This window comes from Zonotrichia leucophrys, chromosome 2 (genome assembly GCF_028769735.1).
Source record: "Zonotrichia leucophrys gambelii isolate GWCS_2022_RI chromosome 2, RI_Zleu_2.0, whole genome shotgun sequence".
NCBI lineage: Eukaryota > Metazoa > Chordata > Aves > Passeriformes > Passerellidae > Zonotrichia > Zonotrichia leucophrys.
Window position 1 is genome coordinate 115,331,893 of NC_088171.1, and position 24,471 is coordinate 115,356,363.

At 38.8% G+C, this 24,471-nt stretch overlaps 1 protein-coding gene across 1 annotated transcript in view; it reads left to right on the forward strand.

The window, feature by feature from the left end:
- Positions 1–24,471, forward strand: part of LOC135442937 (uncharacterized) — a 219,744-nt gene that overhangs the window by 125,331 nt on the left and 69,942 nt on the right. The window contains exon 3 of the mRNA XM_064703210.1: positions 14,648–14,777. Coding sequence (XP_064559280.1) covers positions 14,648–14,777 — 130 coding nt within the window. The remainder of the gene's footprint in view (positions 1–14,647; positions 14,778–24,471) is intronic.

A 24,471-nucleotide genomic window follows, 5' to 3' on the forward strand; every position in this document is an offset into this window, starting at 1 on the left:
CAAAAAGAAACTTTTCTCAGAGAAAACGTGATCTCTTTGTAAGTACTTTTAAATCCTGCCTGTGTATTGCAGGTGCATGCCCAGACCACATGCTGCCTGGTGACTGCTCCTTCTGTGAACACAAGGATTAGAATAAAGTTTCAGCCTTAATCCTGGGTTTCCTGCACTGATTCACTTTACAGCCTTATTCCTGTTTAGTTGCCTGTGTCTTAAAAAGCATGTTTTTATTTATACTTGCTGTCACAAAAAAAAAAAAAAAGGCTCTCACTGTGGTATTTTGGTTTTTATTGTGGATGAACTGTGTAAAGATTTATGCCTTCCCCCCACTCAGACTCTTCACAAGGTAGTAATTAGCCATGTGCTATGCAAATTCATGCAGAAAACAAATTGGTTATGTGTTAATTAAAACTAAATGACAGCAATTTTATATTTAGGTTACTTTAAAGTGCCTAAATTATTTTGGATTTGAAGTCTTAAGTGTTTTTCAATGCATGCATTAGTCCCCTCTTTGTTACTTTCAAACTCTATAGTAAATATATATGGTTTCTTATGTACAGAATTATATGCTATAATTTGAAAAAAAAAACCCCAAACCAGTGTTTGTCTTCTTCAGGGCTTGACCTGACCTGCAGAATTTTGTGAAATGTGAAAAATAATTGTTCACTTTTTTAGTGGCCTTGTTTTTTGTACTTTTATGATCTTTGCAGTCTTAAATGTGGTGTGCAGAAGTTGAACTGCATCTAAGATTTAATATTGGCCAGGTCAAGATCTTGTGACTAAATTTGTATAGCAATATGTTTAATTGACAAGTTGGTAAAAGACTATTTTCTCGTTACGCAGTGTTTTGTTTATCCTTGAAAGTTTTGCATTTAGGGAGCTATTTAAATCATCTGTCTTTATAAGTTAAATCAATAGCAAGCATACAAGATGATTTAAGCAAGAGGAAAATTAGTTTCTTAGTGTGCTAACAGATTTAAAAGAAATAGTTTTGAATTGTGTAGTAATGGCATATGATGGGTTTTTGATTAAAGAAAACATACTAGAAGCATGTGTTTGTGGTGGGTTAATTTTTTTTATTTTTCAGTTTTTCATGTCTTAATTGGTTTCTTTACCAGTCTATTGCAAAACTGGACCCTGGTGGGTCCTCTGAGGGTTGTGTGAAAATATAAAGTCAAAATTTCAGGGGTTTAAAAGCCAGTAAGTCAGTAACATATCTGTCAGGGAGTTAGTTTATATTTGGGTGCTACAAAAGTATAAATCTGTGGCTAAGGCGTACAGGAAAATGTATGGAGGTAAATAAAGTTGTAGGGGGCCACTGGGGAAAATTTCCGATGTTGACAATTTCACTGATGTGTTTCTGGGAAATGATTGCCAGTGCTCCCTCATTCTCAAAAAGGTGCTTAAGTGAAAATTAAGCCTGTTGGGAGGAAATGCTGATTAGCTCTTGTGTCCCATATGATGCAGTCAGGAGCTTGCTCCCCCTGCATGGGGAGAGAAGGGAGGATAGGGAATTCTTCCATCTCTGATCCATATATTTGTAATCTCCTGCTGTTATTTTTTCAGAGGCCTAAAAATATATTGGATTCTGCTTCAGAAAGAAGATTGAATACATGTTATTGTAGATATGGTGTTTTAGGTAGTTTAGGAAAGAAAGCAGCTGTTGTGAAAAAATGTCTGTATAAGTATGGAGTCTTCCTTTGAGACATATAAATTTGTTTTCTATACAATTGATTGCTGTTGGTTTGTTTTTTTTTTTTTTCCCCCAATTCTTAATAGAAGCTCAGCAGTAAGCCTTGACCACAGAATAAATTCTTTATCCTGTGTGATTTGTGTGCATTTGTCTTTTAAATCTGTTTAACAAAGTAGTGCAACAAATTTGGGATTAGCAACATAGTAGTTAGCTTTTCTGGAGGAAGCTGGGACAGAAAAATGGGGAAAATAATGTTTTTTGCATTAGGTATGATGAGCTGACACAAAGATTAGCCGTATTGTGCATTTCTTTTCAAATGGTTCCTGACCTCATGGGTGCAAGGAAGTTGTGATTCAGCTGTAGCAGGATAAATTTGGCAAAGAAAATAAGCATGGGTTTTGTGCTGATTTGTGTATTGGCAGAAAGCTCGTAGACTTTCATTTTACCTCTCACAAATTTAAAAATAAGGTTGATTTAGTGCCAAATGTCTTTTGAAACACATGTCCTTGTATTGTATTTTAGTTCTCTTTACCATTTGTAATGCCTGATTTCTTCTCTGGATCTGCTCTGTGTGATATGGAGGGCTGTAAATACAAGTAAATCAGGTACTGCTCTCAAAAATTTGTGATACATTATGAAACGCACATTTTAAATTTCAGTAACATGAAATCTGGGCTGTAAAATCCTACTTTTAATCTAGGCTTGTTTGGTTAGGCTATGTTAAATCCACTCCTAAAAATACTCAAGCTTTTTTCTATTATTATTGTTATTTTCATTCAAGATCAAATCTCTTTGAACTATGTAGACACGCACCTGTGCTCATTTTAATCCCTGTGTAGTTTTCATCAATTATCACAGCAGGCAAGAAGAAAATCAAATTGTAAAATGCTTTTGAAAAGTAAATACATGGAACTTGGGGTTCAGGTTTCTGTTTTAATCAAACATCATCTGTATTCACGTTCTTAAGACAAAGCTGGGTTAGGGAGGAGCACAAAAAGCCTTTTTTTCTTATCACTGTGAAATATCTGATGTGCTCTGCTGTATGATGAGTGCAATATGTTTATGTTTGTAGAGGAAGGCTGTGTCATGTGTGTATATGCTTTATTTTAAGCTGGAGAAAATCTAGGTCAAGCGATTTCATTCTTATTAATAACTTAAAGCTTTATTCCTCAAAAATTATCCTCCATGGCTAGAAAGCTTCCTCACTGGCGGAAGCACTGTTGCTCTCCAACATGGATGGGAGCATTTTCCTTTCCATCAGGCTGTTAAGATGTTCACCTGAGAATCATGGAGTCATTTAGTTTTGAAAAGAACCTCCAAGGTCATTGAGTCCAGCCATTAACCTAACATTGCCAACTGAGTCCACCACTAAAGCATGTCCCTGAGCACCACATCTACACAGAGATATGGTGACTCCATCACTTCCTTGGGCAGACTGTTTCAGTGCTTGACAGCTCTTTGGGTGACAAATTTTTTCTGTTATTCAATCTAAACCTTCCTTCACACAGCTTGAGGCCATTTCCTCTTGTTGGGTAGAGGAGACTGACCCTGACCTGGCTGCAGCCTCTTCTCAGTAGTTGTAGGCAGCAGTGAGGTCCCCCATGGGCATTCTTTTCTCCAGACTAAACAGCCCCAGCTCCCTCAGCAGCTCCACATAAGACTTGTGCTCCAGACCCTTCACCAGCATGGTTGCCCTCCTCTGGATGTGCTCCAGCACCCCAACCTTCCTTCCCCTGTGAAATGTTGAACACCACCCCAGGAGCTCACAGGAGCCTGATCAGTGTGGGGCCAAGGCTGGGGCTGGGGACCCTTGGCATTCCCCCTGTCCAGTTCCATGCCATATCCCCAGCCTCCTGACCCGTGTGAGACCACGCTCTACCCAAAAGAGGCCTTATGGTATTGATATGACAAAAAGGGCCACAGCACTGAATTTTTTTGCTTTCCTGAGAACGTACATCCCCATCAGCAAAATAAACAAATTAATATGGAAGCTTGCCAGTTATTGTTGTTGTTCATTGGGAGATGCTAAAACATGAAATCTCTCACTTGGCCTTGTCTAGGTTTGCTCTTCCTCAGCAGCTGCTGCCCTGTGTGTGTAGCTGCACAGCACCAGTGACTTGGCCTGGTATTACATACCTAAACTGGAAACTCTGGGAAGAGTGCTGGTAAACTGAAGGAATAGACAAATTCTTGGCTCTTACAGATAGAGTAATCTACTGTATAAGAGGTTTAAACAAACTTGGAGAAAATAATTGTATGAAGCCTTTAATTTTATCTTAATCTTTTGTGTCACTGTAGACCTGAAAGCAAAGGTAGTTAAATTAGGATAATTAATCATGGAATAACTTACACAGAAGAATGTAATGAATTTTCCATCAACTTGCAAGTTATGTAAATCAAGATAAGAGTCTTCTCATAAACATTCTGTTTGCAAGCTATGGACAAAAAAAAAAAAGGTTAATTTAGATGCCTTTTGTGTTGGCATTTTGAAGTTGTTTCTGGTTTAGTTCCTTCAAGTATTAGGACTTAGAACTTTAGTTTGTGTTTTGATACCTGGTGCTGTATCAAAGAGGGCAGACTTGAGGGAGAAAAGGTAATTTTTAGTTAAAATGTTCGTGTTAGAGAAAGTCAGTACAGGAATCCTTTTCTCCTGTTCCTGCCCAAGATCTTGTGGATATAGGAGAGATTGGACAGGAAGCTGTTTATGTGCTGCTACAAGACTCAGAAAACTGGGTTTGTGCAACAAGTCAAGAAATATATTTACTCTTTCCAGGGGAAGCCTTTCAATATGTGGAGTTGCATGTCCTAACTTCCCAAAGGGAGATGTGCTGAAGCCTCAGACATTGTAGTCAGCCCATGTGATTAATATAATTGCATCTTCTTTGTGAATAACTTCTGTAGATGCGAGGCAGACTTTGAAGCAAGTCAGTTGACACCCACACAGAACCAAATTATAACATCCTGATTAAATTGCTATGCACTGTAAATGCTCAAGTATTGTCAATACAAAGAAAGTTTGTTCTCAACAACTCTTAAAGTGTTGAAATTCACTTGAATTTTGCTGGATTAAAAAGTTAACTTGCACAGTTAGGTTATTTGCATATAAAATGAGCAAAGACTATCACGATCATTAAAAACATAAAATACATGAAAGAATAATGTCAAATGTATTTTAGGAATACCTGTCAAATTCTGTTCACATCCCACGTATTTTACTAAACTTTTTTTAGTTAGTGATCAAATGGTGACTTTTGGTACACTGCCTTTTCTTGAAAATAAAATAAAATAATTCTCTGGTTTGTGTCAAACAGATTGAAATGTATTGTTCTTGAATTGCATCATATGAAACATTTTCTCAGCAGGGTCTGAGAAAGCGTGCTTCTGAAAATTTATATCCTTTTTGTGATCGTAGAGCAGTGGTAGATGCCAGATCTCTGGAAGCATTCAAGGTCAGGTTGAATGTCTGAGCAATCTGATCTAGTTGAAACTGTCTTTGCTCATTGCAGAGGGGTGCAGCTGGATGGCCTTTGAAGGTCTCTTCCACTGCAAACTCCTCTGATTCTCTGGTAATAACTGGTCATTCAAATGCGATGTTTGTACACTATGTGAACGTAGGAGTAGAAATTATAGTACTGCAACAAAAATTAAGATAGGTACCTCTTTAGATGTGGGACTTATTTTTAAAGTTTGTTCCTGCTGTCTATAGTTCTTTTGATGATTTTGATTAATTTTGTGTGCTGCACAAGCATCTCTTTAGATGCCTCATACTGACCTTCAGAATGTTCAGATTGGATGTTTGGGATTTAGTACTTGTTTGGATGCCTGTCTTCCTAAATAACTTGCACACAATTTTCTGCAGGAGCATCATATTGTCAACGTTCACAAGGAAGAATGCCACATCATCACTTATTAGCCTGTTGGAATCATCAAAATGCTCATCTTTAGGTGTGTGTGGGTGCCTCCAGTGAAAAATAGCTGTTTTGATGTACAAAAATGTTGCTTTTTTTTTCCTGAGTTTTTTTGTTATCCTAATGACCAGCATAGTTTTCTTAGCTGTGCGTTCTTTTGAGATTCCAAAGGTTAACCAGTGTAAGTGTTAGTACTCTTTTTAAATAATAAGATTAGTTTTAAATCTCATTATTTAAAAAGAATTGCTGGGTAGTTTCAGGATGAGTGACACTCTCTCAGTTGCCCTTCGGCTTCAGGGTAGAGCAGCATCCTTGCTGTATGGACTGATGATGTGGACTCACCCACTGCAAGCTCCCATGCACCCCTCCTTTTATGACTGGTGCTTTGGAGTAGCCATCTCCTTTGTGAATTCTGTTTCCATTTTGTAAAGCTGGGGCTTTTGTAAAAATACTCTCTGCTCTTTCCTTCTTCCCTGGACTCAGTGCTGTTAAATGAGGGTCAGAGTTGTCAAAGGAAAACTATGCCTGTGGCTGCCCATGGCTTTTTGTCCTGCATCTGGTGACATGATGTGACTGCTTGATCTTTTTAAAGTATAAGAAAAGTGTCAAAGTTCTCTGTTATCTAATGCTAAACTGAGTTTTGTTTACGTCAGAGCAGTATGAGAGTGTATTCTCTTAAGTTTTACTCCTGCTTTGACATTTGACAGTCGAGTGGCTCAAATCAAGCTCAAACCCATGGAGGTACTCTGCAACTGTTGCCCCTTTCATTCTTTTCCACAGTGACCTGATACAAGGTTGATAAATGTTTCTAAAAGAAGCAATAAGTGGCCGAGTCCTCAGAAAAGAAGCATAAAGCCTTCTGATTCAAACTGTTGATTTATGCTGCTCTTAGCAGTAGTGGTTGGTTTGGCTGCTTGCCCCTGGCTTGTTTGCCAGCTTCCTGCTACTTGGAGATGAACAGGGTCCTGGATTTGCTTTCTTTGGGGAAGGGAAATGCTTTGCCATTGCACTGAAATTCTCGTTAGTAATAATTTGCATAAACAAGAACCAATTTTTTTTATAACTAGCTTTAAACAAAGAAAAGTAATCAATTGTGGCATCTTATGTATTTTTTTTCCTTCTGTACAGAATTGCCTCAAAGGGCCTGTCTCTAAGCTGGAGTTGCATCAGTAACTACATTGCTGTTTGCTTCTCTCATTCTCAGGACTGTGGTTTGCAGGACAGAAATGTTATGATTAAACACCTCTGATGAAGGTAGGCTTTTGCAGAGCTGGCACATTACACTTAATTCCTGCTTTTGTGTCCATCTGCTGAATAATCCTACATGCTGAGACCATGGCCTGGAGATGGCTCCACTTCTTGTTGTCCAGGGGGGGAAGGCTTTTGGTAGGACATCGCTTTTCCATGGTATGCCAGGAATGATGCAAGGACTCTTTCCACAGCTTCATTAAAGTTAAATCATTGATATCTTATAGCCAGGACTCTTTTTCTCTGCAAGTGTGATAGTTTTTTACTGTTTCTGTCAATGATGATAGTGTAGTATTGGAACAGGTCACAAAGGGAAGCAACAAACTCCTTCTACTTTGTTTTAGTCCAGTATTAGGTATATTTAATAAACAACAGTAATGGTTGAATGTAATTTCTAGGAAAGTTTTTAATGTGTTCTCTGAGCCTTCCTGAATCCCCAGCCTGGTCAGTAGTGTGGGTCCTGGGGTACTCCCCAGTTATATTCTGTCCTGCTTTAAAACCTGGATGTGAGAGCCAAGTCCCCCAGCTTGGGAGGGGACAGGGATTAGGTCTGACTGCTAGAGCAGGCAGCACATCTGTGACTGGCTGACATCTGCACGCCCTTGTGCTTGCCTTTTTTTCAGCGTTGATATGTTTTCATAAATACTTCCGTACTCACTGTCTTGTCCTTTGGCAAGTAAGTTTTAGAAATAATGTCTGATTTATATCCTCTTTGTATTTTTGACCCTGTGGCCTGACCCCAAGTCAAAGCTTTGTATATCTTCTCATTCCCAGCAAAGTGGACTGTGGGGTTTTGTTTTGAAGCCCAGCTGTAGATTCAGTATTTCCTATCATGGGTAATGTGTCTGTTTCATGTCTCTTATTACTAACATTTCATTTGTTGATTGATTTAAAGTCAAAACTGAGGTCACCTGTTTGTATCTCTTCCTCCTCCAGCTGTAAAACATCCAAAGAGAAACAATTACAGTTGAACAATCAGGAACCAAGTTATTCTTCCTGGTTGTGCTGAGTTGTGAAGAGAGAACTGACAGTCTGAGTATGGAGCTGGGTAAGCCAGTGGGTGTCCTTAAGCAGAGACAGAATAGAGATTAAAGTGAATTCTTGCTGCTGTGGGGTTTTAATAACTTGCTGATGAAAACTCTTTGCTTGGAAACTTTAATGTAGAAATGTGGGCTGGAGAGTCTTTCATGCCAGAGGAAAATTCATCTTTACAGGCTGTAATGTCCATCTGTGTTTCAGTCATGTGTAATGAATTGATAAATCAATGACTGTTTACCTCAGCTGATTCCCCCTGCTAGTTGTCTCTTACTTCTAAGTGTAAGCACCTAACTTTTTTGGGCCTAACACTTCCAAAGTGTTTTGTTTGAGATTTATTTTGTGATAATTTTTTGGGGGTTGCTGGGGTGTGAGCTAGTGGAGTTTCCTCTGCATTTGCAGCTATCTCATTATTGACAATTGTGCTTGTTCTAGTTCTGAAGCTTATATAATAAATTCAGCTCTTGTTGTGTTGGCCAGTGAGCAAAAAAAGGTGACCTAAAACTCTTCTAAAATATGTGCATGGCTTGGTGTTCTGGAGCCATTTGGCACTTTGTTACTTCCTGATTTCCCGTAGGCCTGATGGAAGTGTCCTCCTGCCTCTAGTCATTCAGGTACTTTGGAGAACCACTCTTGCAGTTCCCTGGCACCATTCCCTGGCAAAATTGCTTGGGCAGGTTTTGTTTCAGCATCTAGCTGTGAGTTGAAAACCTCAAAGCTGCCTTGATCTGATTATTTAATGGAATTGGGTGTCACTTTTATTGCTTTGAATGTTGGTCACTGTCCCAAGGGAGAGGTAACACATCTCAAATGGGGGTTCACTACCAGGAAGGGTTAGGATTCTCATATCTCTTGCACAGCTTATCTTATGCAGATCTGCCAAGATGATGGAAAGATTAGAGGCTACAGAAATTTGTTTTATAGTTTGTATAAAAATCCTACTTCTCTTCCTGTGGCTGGATTTGCAACAAAAACAATAATGAGTCCAAATCTGAAGTCATTAAGGAACATTTGTGTAACTTTGATGTTGCAAAGACTTTTGAAAGTGTCTGTGTATTCCAGACTATCATTCTTAAGCTGATAATAGCATCACCATTAAAAGCTGGAGAGAGGTGTCACCCATGTTAGATCTAAAGTCTGTCTCATGCATAGTTTTGCTTATATTTCCATGCTTTTCTTATGCTTAGTAGATTTTCAATTCTGCCTATTAAATGCTGCTGATTTTCAGAAAGTTTGTTTTTTGTTAGAATGCAGGCAGGCAGTGTAACATACGTGTTTCCCCTTTGAGCTGCAAATAATTAATTGCTCTCATGTATATTTGCATCAATGTCTTGTCTTCAGATTTTTCCAAATAGCAGGCAAAGATGGTGATAGCATATGGTTGCTTCTAATGTTTGTTCCAAAGTCAAACCAATTACTTAGCTTGCATCTTATGAACGACAAAGTGCTTATGATTTCATGGGGACTATGAAAAATGAATAAAGTTAAATGGCAAACTGAAAAGCGGCACAGTTCAGAATTTGACTTATTTTGGGGTTATGCTGAGGCTGTCATTCAGAAACCATTATATTTAGGAAATAACTGAGACAGAGTATACCGACATCTTCCCTGGATCATCAGTGAGGTCTGAGAGAGTACATTATTTTTTGAAAATTTCAAAATTAACTACTTTAATTATATCCTTTTAGGAGCTTCATTGACTTTTTTTTTTCAACTGATAAAGAATTCACCAAAAACTCTTACAAAAGGTCTCTTACTTTGTCTTAATTTCAGTTTCTATTCCCTATTTTATGGTTCTCTGTAATGTTTGCAGTAATAAGGCACTGTGGCATTTTCCTATTCCCTTTCACAGTGAAAATTTAAGAAACCCAATTGTTTTGAATAAATTTTCTGGTCTTATTTACTTAAAATTAATCATGGTACCAGGCCCCTTCTTAAGCTTATCTTCTAGTGTCACTTTGTTCTGGTTTTGTCTGGGACAGAGTAAATTTTCTTCATAGTAGCTGGTCTGGAGACATGTTTTGGATTTGTGCTGAAATCAGTGTTGATAATAGAGAGATGTTTTTCTTATTCCTAAGCAGAGCTTGCACAGTGTCAAGGCCTTTTCTGCTTCTCACACCACCCCACTTTTGAATCATTATGCTTGCTTTTCATCATGTGCCTCATTTTCCTCTTTTTGCAGCCTTTCTTTGAACTCTTAGTTGGCTGTTGTCACCAAACCCAGGAACATTCACTAGTTTACAAGCTTTCTTCTTTCAAGTCCCTTGGCAAGAGCTGTATGTTCACGAAGACTGAAGAAGGTAGGAAGTGGTACATTAGCATATAAACACAGTTCATAAATTCCCAGTTGCAGTTTTTAGTTGATACCCCTTGAACTGTGCTTTCATGTCCCCACCTGTACTTATCATCTGCTGCTTTTCTGTGGAGTTTCTTGAAGGAATGGTTTTCTATAAGAATTGTGCTTATCCTCTTGATGGCCACCTGTCTTAGCAGACCTAATTCTGATTGCTTTTTTGTTGTCAGTTTGTTTGGCATCTGACTGTTGTTCCTCAGGTGCACAAAGAAAGTGACAGCATGGAAACCCATCAGATCCATCCCTGCTGCTGCTCTGTTCAAGTACTGTAATTTCCCTGCCCTTCATTCTCCTCTACAACAATTCCCTCCTCAAAAAACACGCCAACTCTTTTTGCTCATCTTTAGAGCCCTGTTTTAGCAGGCTGCCCACTGATGCTTAAGCACTCTAATTTTTCTGTCATGATGTCTATACATATTTTCATTTATTTTTTAACTTCAGAAAAACAAATCCTCTCCTGTAAAACCAGGTAATGGGCTGGCCAGAAAATCTGTTTTTCTGTGTTCCTTTTTTTTTGGTTCCTATTATATTTTAATAACTGATACTAACTGTAAATTAAACCCTTGGTGTTGGAGAGTAGAAAAGAGAGTAGCTGAGAATGTGGGCAGAAGACTAAGACCTGCTTTTTGTATCTTCTTGTGGATACATTTCTCAAAAACAAAAGTATTAGTGTGTTGGACTTGAGGATCTGTTTCTAATTGAAGATTTGTTTCAGTATAATTAATGTTTAGGAGATTAGTGCACTTTTGTTCTTCTGCAAATGTACTGTGGCATTTCCTGACAGTGGCTAGATAGCTGTGCTGAACCAGAGTCTTCAAGTGGGATGCAGCTGCAAGGATGGTGATAGTGAAACCTTGAAACTTTGAAAGATGTTGCTACCTTCCAGTAGTCCAGTGGATGTAACTCCTGCTCGGGAAAATTAGCAGTATTTTCATCAAACTTTGCAGGGAGTAAGGCTCCTCTTAGTATCTTATAGGTGTCTTACTTTGCAATGAAATTATTAGTCTTGTTCTGAACTGGGATAAATACTGGGTACCAAGTCAGAAAACATTAATGTTTTTCCACCTCAGAAGTAAAAGCTTCAGTACTGAAGATACTTTTTACTAGGCAACAAAAGTAATATAGAGTAATAATTAAAGTAGTGGGAAGTGCCTGACCTGAGATTTTTCTGTGTATCTTTAATTTGATTCCTCCATCTCTTCAGGGGCTTAATGCTAAATATGGGAACAGATTGAAACTTAGTTTTATTGTTGATGTAAATGAAAATAAGTCTGTCTGCATGAGTAGAAGCTGCCAGAGTTAGAGGATATGGACCCTTTCTAACGAAACTCCACTAATGTTTCTGAAAATTGTGTTCTCTAAATTGACTATACCTTTTAACTTATGCTTAATGTGAGATTTTTACTTGAAAATTATAGAGAGATGTTAGAGTAGTGAGTCTGTACCTGCTGCCTGTGGAAATGTAGGGTCTGCATTACAAAGGTTGAATAGTTTTCAACAATACACATTGCTAGATATTCCCTTGTTTCTAATTACGTATAAAACTGAGATCTTCTCCACCTCTTCCGCTTTGTTAAATAACTTTATTCTGTCAGAGAGGTTTGTCTGCAAAAAGCATTCATATATATTTTTTCTGACACAGAAAGTATATCTTACTTATTTGAGTAGCTGGATTCCTCCAGCTGCCTAGTTTCAATTCCCTGACTTACACTTCTCCCCTGTGACAGAGGTTAAGGTAACTCCTTATCAAAGCACCAAGTTATCAAATGCTTAATCATATGCTGTTGAGCTTCCATATCAGCTTATTTCTTTCTAAGGAAATCCTACGTTTTTAAAGACTTTAGTTTGGATTATGGAAACCTCATGGTAGACTTGAGTCAGGTTTGAAGGTTTAGATTGATGCCTTTGGGATTATTAGAATAAGAGTGCCATTCATTCATTCATTCATTCACGAATCCTTCTAAATTACATTTGGCTTCTCTTCCATGAGATGTATATTTTTGTAAGTATTAAAACTTTGATTTTATACTTAGCAGGAGAGGAAGAACATAGCAATTGAGGATGAAAAATCCTTTCAGAAAAAAATGCCTAACGACTTGTTGATACTGGACAGCAAAGCAGGAAACTACATGTGTCATAAAAGGCTCCAGTTTGTTGGATAAAAGCTGAAACTCAGGATGTAGTCTATAAATATAAAACAGGTTCATAAAAATATTTTTAAAGTGCAGTTCTGAGCACTTTAGAAAAGCTGACACATTACTGTTCAACTAGTTAATATAAATATATTTGTGCAGATGCATACACACACATTCAATACCATACTTTCATTTTTAAACATGAATATATTCAATTCAGTGATATTTATTTCCCTAATGAGACTGGTAACATTACTAACACAAGATATAAACTTGGGACCATATTTTTTGCAGATTCTAAACCAGCAATTTAGTGGAGAAGCAAAACAGAAGGAACTCTAATTTCAGCAGCCAGAAGGGAGGGAATTTGTGCAGCTGAATATTTACCTGCACAAAAAGTCGCAACCTTTTTTTCCCTATAGTATACTGTCACAAGTGTTTGATTTTAAGCAGTATATCTGGCAGTCTTCTGGGGATTTTGGAGATGTCTTCTGTCCTGACCAGTTAATAGCTGTTAAAATTTGTCACTTAACGTGGAAATAAAAGTGTTTGTACTTGGACTTGCTCAGGCTATTGGCCAAGCAACATGGCTGGAACAGATTTACTTGCTGCAGCTAATGACTGTGTTCACTTTTTTCTCTTTGACTTGTCAAGTATGAACTTACAGGGATCCTTTTGCTACACAGTTGCTTTGGTTTTTAGACTGAAATGACCATCCTTCATAATTGCTGCTTAAATACAGTAATTTGTATATCAGAATAATTTGTAGTAGTACAAGAGTGTGTCTCTGGCTGGTTATCTGTTGTTGTGCTTTGTTGTACTAAACAAGGCAAGGTTGAAAAACATTTTTTTTCTTGCCATGCTTTAAGTTTTTTTATCTTTTACCAAATTCCATAATAAGACTACTACAGCAGGCTTATAATAGTTGTGTGGCTGTAATACTGTGTCACTCTGAATATGCTTATGCCTTCATCTTCCTCTTGTTATTTTTTCTAATTTTAAGTATTTACATGCAGATACCAATCTGTCTGAAATCCCCCCATTGTTACTCGTTTCTGTTGCACAACTGTTCCAAAGGCAGTCTCCCAAGGTGAGACTTCATCCACCCACCCAACACAAACTCTTATCTTGAGTGTACTTTTGTCAAGACCCAAACTCAGTCAGATTTAATGTCTAGACCCAAAAAAAAAGCAGGACTGTCAGTGAAGAAAAAGTAATTGATATCTAACTAATATTTCTGCCTGTTTGGTTTGTTAACAGTATGAGACCAAAAATGTTTTTCTTGAACTTGTGCTTAAGCTGTTTCTGCATGTATTTTTGAGGTTTTTGCTAAAGGAGCCCTGTGTTTCATCTCATGGTCTGTTACTTGACTGCAGTCCTGTTTCTAGAGTGAATAGCTGATTAGAAAATTAATGTAATTTGAAACCACTCAGAATTGTTAGCTTAAAGGAAGCTGCTGTGCCATCTGCTTGTGCCAGTAAGGGTGCTGGACCACATACTGTCAAATAAAACCAAACCACAGAAATCTCATGTACCCAAGTACATTTTCTGTGTGATTAGAGCTGGTCTTACCTCAGGTGGCATTTTGAGAAAAAGAATATAAACAGGGATTTAGGTCACAGCTTGTAATCTACCACATTCTGTATGGTTGTTTTGCATGTGAAAAGCAGTGGTGAAATGCATTCATTTCAGTAAGGCAACGTGGTTATTCTTCCCTTCTGATGGTGAAATTTAAGGATTTTTATTTTTATTTTTTCTAAGCATAAGACAGTGTTTGGGAGTGGACTTTTAACAAGGACTGCTTTGTCAGCTGGGTGGAGGTCATTGGCAGGGAAGCTAGGTGGTATTTCTTGCCTGCAGGGGCACAGGACTGTATGAGTCCCTTATGAAGACGTTGTGTCACACTTGTGCTCTTTGCCCTGAAGCATTTCCCTTGCTTGTCTCTGAGCAGTATCAGTGTGGGGAAAATAATGACATGAGAGAAATTCAGAATTGATACCCATAGGTCACCTGTTAAATTTCAGAGCTTGGAGATTGTGCTGTTGGGACTGGCAATATAAAGGCTAGAGACCATCTATAGCTGACTGAATGCTTGTCCAGTATTGCTTAACACATCTTTGCAGCCTCTAAGTCTCCAAAAGAAGATGTAGGCTTCTAATTTTGGAAATTTACATTGTTTAAACCAAGATGCAGCTTTAAGGACACTGTTCTCTTGTCCATTCTAAAACTGTGGCATTGATGATGAAGCTAAATGCCTTCCCTGTTGCTGTGTCTCCAGGCATTGCTGCAGGGAGCCTCTGGGAGTTCCAGGTCAAGAGATCTGCCTTGATCTGGAGACCTCTGCTGAAGGTGAAGACCTCCTAACGAGCCAGACAGCCTTAACAGGAGCTCAGAAGTCTTACACCAAGGTAAAGGGATTCATTTTTCAAACAAATTGAATTGTGTCATACAATTCTCAAAATAAGTATTTTTCTTCTTGTGAAGTAAACACTCAAGTGCATGCATCTCTGAGCTTTCTCCTTCTTTTGTGTGTATAGATCCTTGCTACCAGATACAAATGTTGTAATAGCAAATTCTGGGGGAGGAGAGAGGAAAACAACATAATATGCATTGTAGGTTAGAGCCAGAAGTAATTCCTTAGATTATTAGTAGGAGATACATCTGCAGTTCTTTGTTGGCAAGGGAACAGGCTGTTTCTGAGCTCTACAGCATGCTCTGTTTTTAGAAACATATCCCACTTCAAGTGCCACATTCAGAGCTCGCTTTGAGTGGTCACAAAAATATGGAAACACTCTCTGGTATCTTCAGCAATGGGAGAAGATTGAGGTTTGTATATGATGATTTTCTGTTTATCAGCACTGTGGTAATTTCTTAGAATACACAACCCATTCTTGCTTGTACAGGGTAAATACTGATGGAAGAAAAGGACATGTGACCCCAAGAACTTTGTTGAACTTATCAATGTTACAGTTACACACATTTAGAGAGATTTGACTATGGTTTTGCTATGGTTTTGTTTGCCAGAGTTTTCAATGTAGTGATGATACATGCAGGATCTTTCCTTCATACTGACAAGATTAATTGAACTAAGTGTGGAGAGTTGGCTGAAAAACTGAGTAGTAGTGGAAATGTTTCCACAGATTTATTTAGGATTGAATGTAGGTGCTTCTAAAGTTGTCAGCTTCTCCATTTTTAAAAACTACCTTTTGCAAGGTGCTGACTTTGTTGTTGGAAAGCTTCCTAAATGAATATTTCTTGATTCATCTGAGAAGAATTGCAGATTTTTCTAGTTAATCCTTTATTGATCTTAATTTAAACTGAAATTAGAGCTCTGAACTAGGCCTAAGTTCATTGTCCTTCCATCCATGGAGTAAAATCAAAATTGCTGTTAAGTTCTCCAATTAGCAGAGTCAGTGCTTCAAGTCAAAACCTTCCCTCATGGTCTGCTGTACACACTGGGGATGAGTGCAGTAGGCACAGTTGGGCCCCCTCATCCCTTTGCTTCACATTTCTTGGATTTCAGCTGCACTCATATTTCTCCAGTCCACTAGCAGGGTCTTCTTGAACTACTGAGGACACTGTATTTAAACCCTGACAGAGCAGAAAAGCTGCTGCTGGTGATTACAGAATGATTTCAAACTGAAGGCAAAAAACCCATCCAGAAATACTTATCTCTGTAACATTTCCCTTTGTTATATTTGCCTTAGGAGTACACAAAGCAATACCGGTTGAGATAACCATACGTTGCAAAGACACAGCATTTCTTTTGGGAGTTACTTAAATATTTATTTATTTATTTTTGAAGTGCAGTTTTGTGCATTGAGAGAGTAAAGACTTCACAGAAGGTATCCTCATAATCCCATGGGGTGCACGTATCTAGGTGGGGTGGTGACTAGGTTTCAAACACAGCAGTGTTAGTGTAGTGTTGGTTTTTGGTGCTGCGAGCATCCATGAGTGAAATGCAGCCTTGAACACTCTCACTGCTTCCAACAAGGCAGTTTGTTCTGTGCCTCTCTGTCTCATTTCCCTTTGTTGGAGGGGTTTGTTGCTAACTAGAAACACATGATACGAGACAGCCAAATGTTCTGGTGAAAATCAAGGACACTTCATAGCTGTGAAGATTTTATATTTGCCCTAGATTCTTTTTTTTTTTCCCCTTTGCCTCATTGATGCAGCTGTAACTGTTGTAAATTATATGAATAATTGATCAAGGAGTTCTTGTTACCTCAAATCACGTTATGGTTATTGCTTTTTAAAACTGTGCTGCTCTTTGTTGTGCTACAGCATTGCTCCTATGCTGTTCTGTGTGTGTGGTTTTTATAGCCTTAAAGTTTTCTTCTGCTTCTGACCCTTTGCTCTTCCCATCTTTCCCTTTCTCTGAAAAAATGTGTTGTTTCTGCTTCAGTATATTCCGTGATCTAAGTGAAAAGCAGAGTCCTTTTTAATCAACAGCAACACATTTTAAAAGCCCTTCCCAGCCCTGGGAACTGTGCAGTGCACACATCTGGTTTCACATAAGCATGAATTGCTGGCTTCACAAACATGGAGCATGTAGTCCTTGCCACAGAGTTAGCTAAAGTGTTCTGTAACTTGAGACACTATTTGAAATAAAAACAAAATTGTATAGCTTCTTTACCATGCTAATGGAAAACATTTAATTTGCTTTTTTCAAGCCAACCAAAAGTATGACGCAATGCTGCTCAGGCAGATTTACGGTGCCTTTTCTTCCCTGGAAATCAATACAGCTTGGAGGGGCTGCTGTGGGAGCTGGCTAGCTGACTGCAGTCCAGCTGCATTCAAATGTAAACTTCTGTACCACAAACCAAAACTGGTGCTTTTGATTTTTTCAGGCACCACTGTATCTCTGAGGTTGTGGTGTTGGGTTTTCTTCTTTGCTTTATTGCCATTAATACTAGATTGGATTTCAAAATAGCAGGGTCAGTGGGCTTGTGATATTTTTTTCATGAAATCACTCAGTGAATTTCTACATTTCCTGAATTACAGTACTTAGGTCTGTGGTAGTGATATCAGCAAAAGCAGATTTACGTACATGGCCATGTGTTCCTTTCAGTGGAGTCCTTTTTCCCCCCCCCTTAAAAACAAACAAAAAAAAGAGCAGCACCAAAAAGCAGGCCCTAATTCAGTGTGAGCATTAAGGGCTAGCATAGGCATTTTCTACTTTGCACAGAATAAGCCCTGAATATTACATATTGTTTGATTTCTCTCCTGCTAGAAGAGGTAAAATGCAAGAGTTCTTTATGAGCCCCAAAAAAATTTTTAGAGGAGAACCATGGTGTTTCTTCATAAGTGAAGCCAACACTGCAGATTTTCATTGTGCACCAACTATTTTGCCTTTGTTTCCTTTCTGATCCCTCACTGTCTCCACTAATAGCTTTGACTTTATTTAAACTCTCCACTATAAGAGGCTGTTGATTTTCCTCTCCTTATTTTTTTTTCCTTAATGGGATTTCAGTCTTGCTTAAGAGCTTTACTTCTGGCAGAAGGTCTTCTCTAGAATGGCCCTTTGGGATCCTTGAGACTGCTTTTCTCCGTGAATGCTGTGTTTCTTTGGGGAGTCTGTCACTGGTGGTCTGTGTCCTGGTCTTATTAGACACAGTTCTACCAGAAGCAAAATCACAATTCAAGCTAGCAATGCCAAAAGGGCATCTTCTTTTTAAGAAGAAAAGTTCTACTTCCATTTCTCATGCAACTGTGATCCAGGTTTTTTTAATCCTCCAGCCTTTTTTCTCTCATATACTTAACAATCTCATGGTGAGTAAACAGCTTGAGAAGACAGTGTAGAGGAATTGAGGTCCTTTTTGCAGGGATAGCTCAGGGTGTCATGGGTTAGCAAAGAGGTGCAGACACATTTTGGAAATACGTTTGGCCCATAGGTTTTCTGTGTGACCATTCCAAAGTTCTTGTGAGCAGAAAGGTCTGTTGTTACAGTTTTCCTTTTGCCATCTTCTCTGCACTAGCACTGGCAATCCAGGCTGGATGATGCCAGACTTCTAAAGCCTCACTTTGAATAAAGCTTACATTTACTACAGAATATTTGCTTTGCATGGTTACAGTACAAGCACTGTATTCCTGTGTAAACACTGTAATGAAGTTGTTAAGAAGAAAGGAAACGCTTACAGCATTTGCACTAAAGTTCATGAAGCATGAGATAGCTGTGCTTAGGATGCTGGTACTTTGAAGGGATTAAAAAAAGCTTCTCAAAAATAAACACAAAAAATGTTCTCAGACTGGCAAAACAGTTTGCAAGTGATGAGAGGAATGACACTAATTATTATGTAGAGAATAATCTGACTTGAAATGCCACAGTGGAATCCACTTTATGATCTGACCTTCCTACATAGGAATTGAAAAGCAGGAAAAAGTTCAGGGCATGACCTAAAAATGGTAGTCTGGAAGCTTCTTTAGGTACGTTTGGTCTTATTTTTGTCTAGCCTGAAATGTAGTTATTCAGGTTTGACTCAAGAGGAAAAAACTGGATTGGGTGTTCATGTTGTCCTCATGGTTCCAGCTCTGCCAGACATAGCTACTTTATTTTAAGAATTGCTCTTACTTGGAATTTGAGTCCTACTGGAAACAGTATTGTCAGGAGGCTGCACTCTTGCTGTTAAGAAACTTAAATAAGATAAGGCTAATCCTATTGTATGCTTCTACTTTCAGAGGTAGTGTAGAAACTTAGGTAGTGAGAGCTCCATACCAATCACTACCTGCTTTATGGGATTTCTCTCCCTTTTTTTTCCTGAATTGCTGGCTTGGCTAGACATTAATATCCAAAATATTTCACACAGTTGTAGATGGCATTATACTGTGCCAACTTTCAGACTTACAGAAAAAGAAACCAGCTCTTGTTTTCTACAAGTCAAAGAAGGTGAGAGAAAATAAATTTACCTAGGATCTCTTTGATTGTGGCAAATTTAGGTTTCTTGTATACAGGATGTTTAAATTGTTTTATTTATGTATCAGTAGAGATAGAGTAAGGATTAGAATAATGAATACCTTTGAGCTTTGCTGAGATGATTTGTAAGTTTCAAAACCAGAAACTCTTTGCACATAGTAAGTATTTTTGTATTGTCATTTTGGACTGGTGCTGAACCAAACTTCATTATCCTGCTTCAGGAAGAGGTAGTATTGGCTAAAAAACCCAAAAAAAAACAACAAACAAAAACAACCAAATCTAATCATTTTCCTACAGGTGTGGGAGGATAATCTACTTCCAATATTTTTTCTTACCTTGATCTTTGAGGTGTAAGATTAAACTGCAAAATTACTTCAGAATGAAGTTATCTTTTGAGTTGTCTAAATCAACCTTAAATTTCTTAAAACGTGCAGCATAACAGATGATTTGTAGAGAATTAGGCTGCTAGAGTATGTGTTCTTGAAATAAGTTGGTTTGGAAAACGCGCACTTTTCAGGCTCTCCTAAAAATTAGTTACTCTGTAAATCATTTAATCTTAGGCAGTGGTTAGATGTCTGTGTGTGGGTAATTAGCAGCTGTCTCTGCTCCTTTGTTCTAAAGGACCTAAAACTTTTATAATGCCAGATAGTTATCAGTAGGTCTTGACTTACTGGGAAGATCTGGATTAAGAGCAGAAACTTTTTGTTGTTAAAACAGCAGCTGACTTGCTGTGTGCCCTTGGGCATGTCCTCTTGATTTCCTTGCACCACCTTACCATTGTATCCACTGCTGTTGTCACCACCATAAAGTTCTTTGTAAGCCTGTGATCAAAATACAGTTGAAGCTGTTTGTTATTCTGAGTGTACTGAACTTCATTTGCTATGCAGTTCTGCATATGGCAGTGTAAAGCACAGTGGAATTATGCAGTTTAGTCTGTAAAGAACTTACACAAAATAAAACCACCTTGTGCAACCTGTATTATAGCAAAGTAGATTTGAAAAAAAAAAAAAAAACAACCAAAAAAAACCCGCAGAGTTTTATTTTGGACTTACTGAAGTATAGAAATACTGCTAGTGGGGGATAAAGCTATTTGGTTAAAAATGGGAATGCTCTGACTATAAAAGTTGAGAGAGGAAAAAAACAATCTGTCCTAGAAGGGCTACGTGGCAGTCTTAATTTTCCTGAGTCTTTAGCAGAGGTTTTCCACTTCTGCTTCTGCCAAGCAAATTAAATTTATGAAGAGAAGCTAAACTCCAAGGGTTGGCCCGTTAGTATCTTTTGACAAGGTTAATGTGGTGAAGCAGAATATTGGTAATAATGGGCTGACATTTAACAGTGGACCAGCTGAGAGATCTTTGTGTTCCTACGTAATGTGAAGATTGAGTGTCCTGTAAGCTTATTGTTTTATGTTTTGTACTTGCTTTTGCATGCATGCCAGGACATGCTCTGGGAAGAGGCATAAACTTTTTTCCTTTTTTCTTTCACAAATACATTTCTTTCCTGTCTAGAGCTGGAAAAGAGGAGCACAAGAGGGGTTTTGTGAAATACAGCAAAATCTAATTACAGCTTGATTTAAAGCCACATTTACACAATGGCTGAGGGGTGAGTTCACTTCCACAAAAACAAACTTGTTGGCTTCCTACTGTGCATCGGGGAATGTGAAGATGCATGTCCTGGAGAGCAACTGCCTCCCTCTGCTGGCACCAGCTTTTCTTACGCCGTGCTACAGCTCTGCTACATGATATAAAAATCCAGCTGTACTCCTGTATGAAAGAACAGTGATGCATGAATTCATGGGTGTGTGCTCATCTTAGTGGTTGTGCCGCAGGTAATACATGGGACATCGCATGTTCCATGTGATAGGCCTGATGTCTGTTTTCCACGAGCTATGGAAACCTTTTTCCTCTAAAGGAATGGCTGTTTCATCCAATCTGTATCTTGAACAGTTATGTCCCTGGTGGTTCAAGGGGAAAATGCAGGTGAACATTTTCTTGCCATTGTGGTTTGCACTCAGAGTACATCTCTGGAAAATGCAAGATCTCATTTTGTTTGCCTGCTGAAGTAGCTGAAAATGTGGTTTTCTTTCTTCAACTGGTTCAAGTGCTCTGCTGTTCTTTTAACGCACTTTCTCAGATGACAAGGCTGCACATCTCCAGCTTAGTGAAAGTTCATAATTTGTAGTAGATTTTTCACTTCCAGGGATACCTTTTGCTCAAGAATGCTGTCACATGTGGTTTCATTACAACAGCTCATAGTTAAGACTATGGTCTTCCTTTACACTTCCCTTGTTTCTGGCTGATGACTGCATTTTTAGCAGTTTTTTATTATTGAATTTGCACTTTATGCTGCTACTACTTCTTCCATTTCTGCTGCTCTAGTTCATAAGAATTAGAATAGCAGAGTTTGGAGACTAGGTATATGCACTGCCACTCTAGAAAAATGAGGCTGAGTGGAGGTAAAAGGTGGCTGGTGGTGAGACTGAAGTTGCTGTGCTGCCCAGCAGCATTGCTGAGCCATGTTTGGAAGCTGCTTAGTGAAGAGATTTGTGTTACTGAGAGTCTGGGCTGAGTGGGTTGGCGTACATGGGAAGTCTTGGGCAAGGAGGAACAGGCACAGGGTAGGTGGGGAAGGAAGGAGTCACTGATATTCACAGACATCAAGGAGAGACTACAGAACTTGCCCAGAAAAAAGCAGTGCAAACACACTGGTGGAGAGGCAAAAGTAGAGATGGAGGGCCTAGCATGGACAGCATGTGTTTGGAAATTAGTGGAGGGAGATATGGCTCGATGAGCTGTGTCTTTGAAGTGGGGTTAGCGTTGCGAAGGCCAGAAAATAAGAGGGATGCAGATCTGCAGAGTGCTTATGAGAGAAGCAATGAAATGAGAGAGTCTGGCAGGGTGTTTCTGGCTGTGAAACAATCACCCAAAATTGTTGGTCCCACCAAGATTTGACGTGCCAACATGGGAAGAAGTGTAAAATTGCAAGAGGCAGAGAGAAGAGGGGATGAGATCCTGTAAGATGAATTGTTCTTTCACCACCAGAGTGATCTCCTTCTGTATTTTGTTTGGTGTCAGCTCATTCCACACTTCTCAGTGTATTTCAAACCCAACCATATTAGTGCGATTCTGGTGAACAGTATCTGAAGTTGATGAAGGGGAAAAAAAGGACCACAAAGCTGTGATACTGAGAGAGGTCAGTGAATGAAACTCGCATCTCTGTGTATAGCTCTATACAGTTGCCCTCCAAAGACTACAAGAAAGTCTCTTTACCATGAAATCATACCTGGGGAACTCTGTCCTTCGTAAGTCTTAGAATTTTATTCAGTTTACACAAACTTTTATAAACAGCAAATCACCATTTCTTGCTGCTTCTTGGGATATTTTGGGCTTTGTTTGGCCCTTGCTGGAGTTCTGTTATTCAGCGTTTTGCATTTTCTCATATAATTAGTCATGTGAAGGTCATCAGCTTCAGAAAGAGAAATAAGTTGTCTTTTTCAGCACTGTTTTGTCAGCACTGTATGTGGCCTTCAAACCCTCAGGTGTCCCTAACTGCTAGGAGGATCCCCTTAGGACTTAGTCTTTTCCATCATATAATGTTGAAGTTCTGACCTAGTCGAAGGAAGATGAGCATTCATCAAGATAAAAAAGCAGTCAGGTCTCACCTTACAATAGTCTCCAAGCCAATATGGTGAAGAAAATGCTGGTGGGAAGGAGAATCTTTGAGCACGTTTATGAATATTCAGGGATCAGAGCCAATGTTTTGTTTGGCTGCCCACATGAGAATAGTGGCATTCCCACTGCAGTACCATGTTCAGTGAAGTACTCCTTGTCACAACCCGTGTGGTCCCTGTTCTTTGTCTCCCAGGTGGCTCTGGGAGTCACTGCTGGAAACCACACAGATACCTAAAGGAGTCATGTGGCTTTTGCATTGTCTCATGTCAGCCAGAAGTTCTGCGGTTGGCTTCTCAAGAGGAGATGACTTGAAGGGCAGAGGTGTATGGATTGCCTCTCACTTTTCTTCTGATTATTTTTTATTGGTAAATGCTTACAAAAAACCAACGATCAACAGTTCAATAATATCCGAGATGCTAGTCAGTGTTGATATGCAGAAGTGACTTGGTATGAGTTGAAAGCTTTGTTCTTTTGGAAGCTTTTCTTTCAGCTGTGACAATTGTAAAGTTATTCTCCTAGGAGATGCTCAGATCTTCCACCCTTACCCCTAGTAATTGAACTGACTAGGTGTTCCTGCTGTTTCTTTAGTGGATTACCTGTTCAGAGATAATGACATTTTCAGCTGTATTAATTACCAGACATACGCCATCAAAACACCAGGTATGTAATCTTATTACTTCCATGAAGGAGCCATAAAACCTAAAAACAACCAAATTCTGGCCCTTGTAAAACTTCTATAAGGAAGATTAAACTTAAATTTATGAAGAAGCATATTCCAGAAACATGTAGCTTATGAGGGAGGTTGTTTTCTTTGTTCTAATTACACTGGATCTTTTCTCTATTTTAAAGAAATTTAACTCTGTGATGAATCTAATTTTTTTTATTTAACCAGAAGTTTTTTTGAGGACCCTGTCCGAGTGAGTAAGTTTACAGAATTGAGGCATTGGGTGGGATAACCCTTCTGTTGCATCCACTAGCTATGGTTGCATAAGGGACTTGATGTACCAAGTGTGGCCAGTAGATCAAATTCATTAGTTGGCAGCTGATCTTGAGCGTTGAGTGCCCACTGTGGATTACTCACTGAAGCCTGGTCAGTGCTGACCAGTAGTGATAGGGGGCATTGAGCGTTCAGAAGGCAGTAGCTACGTGTTCTCTTGCACCAAGAACTCCTGCGCGTCTCCTTCATGGAGGAAGCAGCTCTCTTTATGTGCAAGGTCGTGAGCTGTAAGTGAATTTCCAGTGGAGGACCTCTGACCTGGAATTTCAGTGCTGTCATTGCCCGTTCTGGAGTTGTCTCCCATCTCCCCAGAAGTTACATCATGGCACCAAATGTAGCTTTTCAAGATATTCTTTATCCTTCCATAAGGGCAGCTAATGTCATGGTGGTGATAGTGGGTGATCCAGAATTACCTGCTCTGCAATAAAATTAAATGTTTCCACCTAGGCCTGTTTCTGAAAAGTTATGTTGAATGAAAAGAACCCCTATTTATTTTTTCTAGAGGAACTGGTACTAGGCTT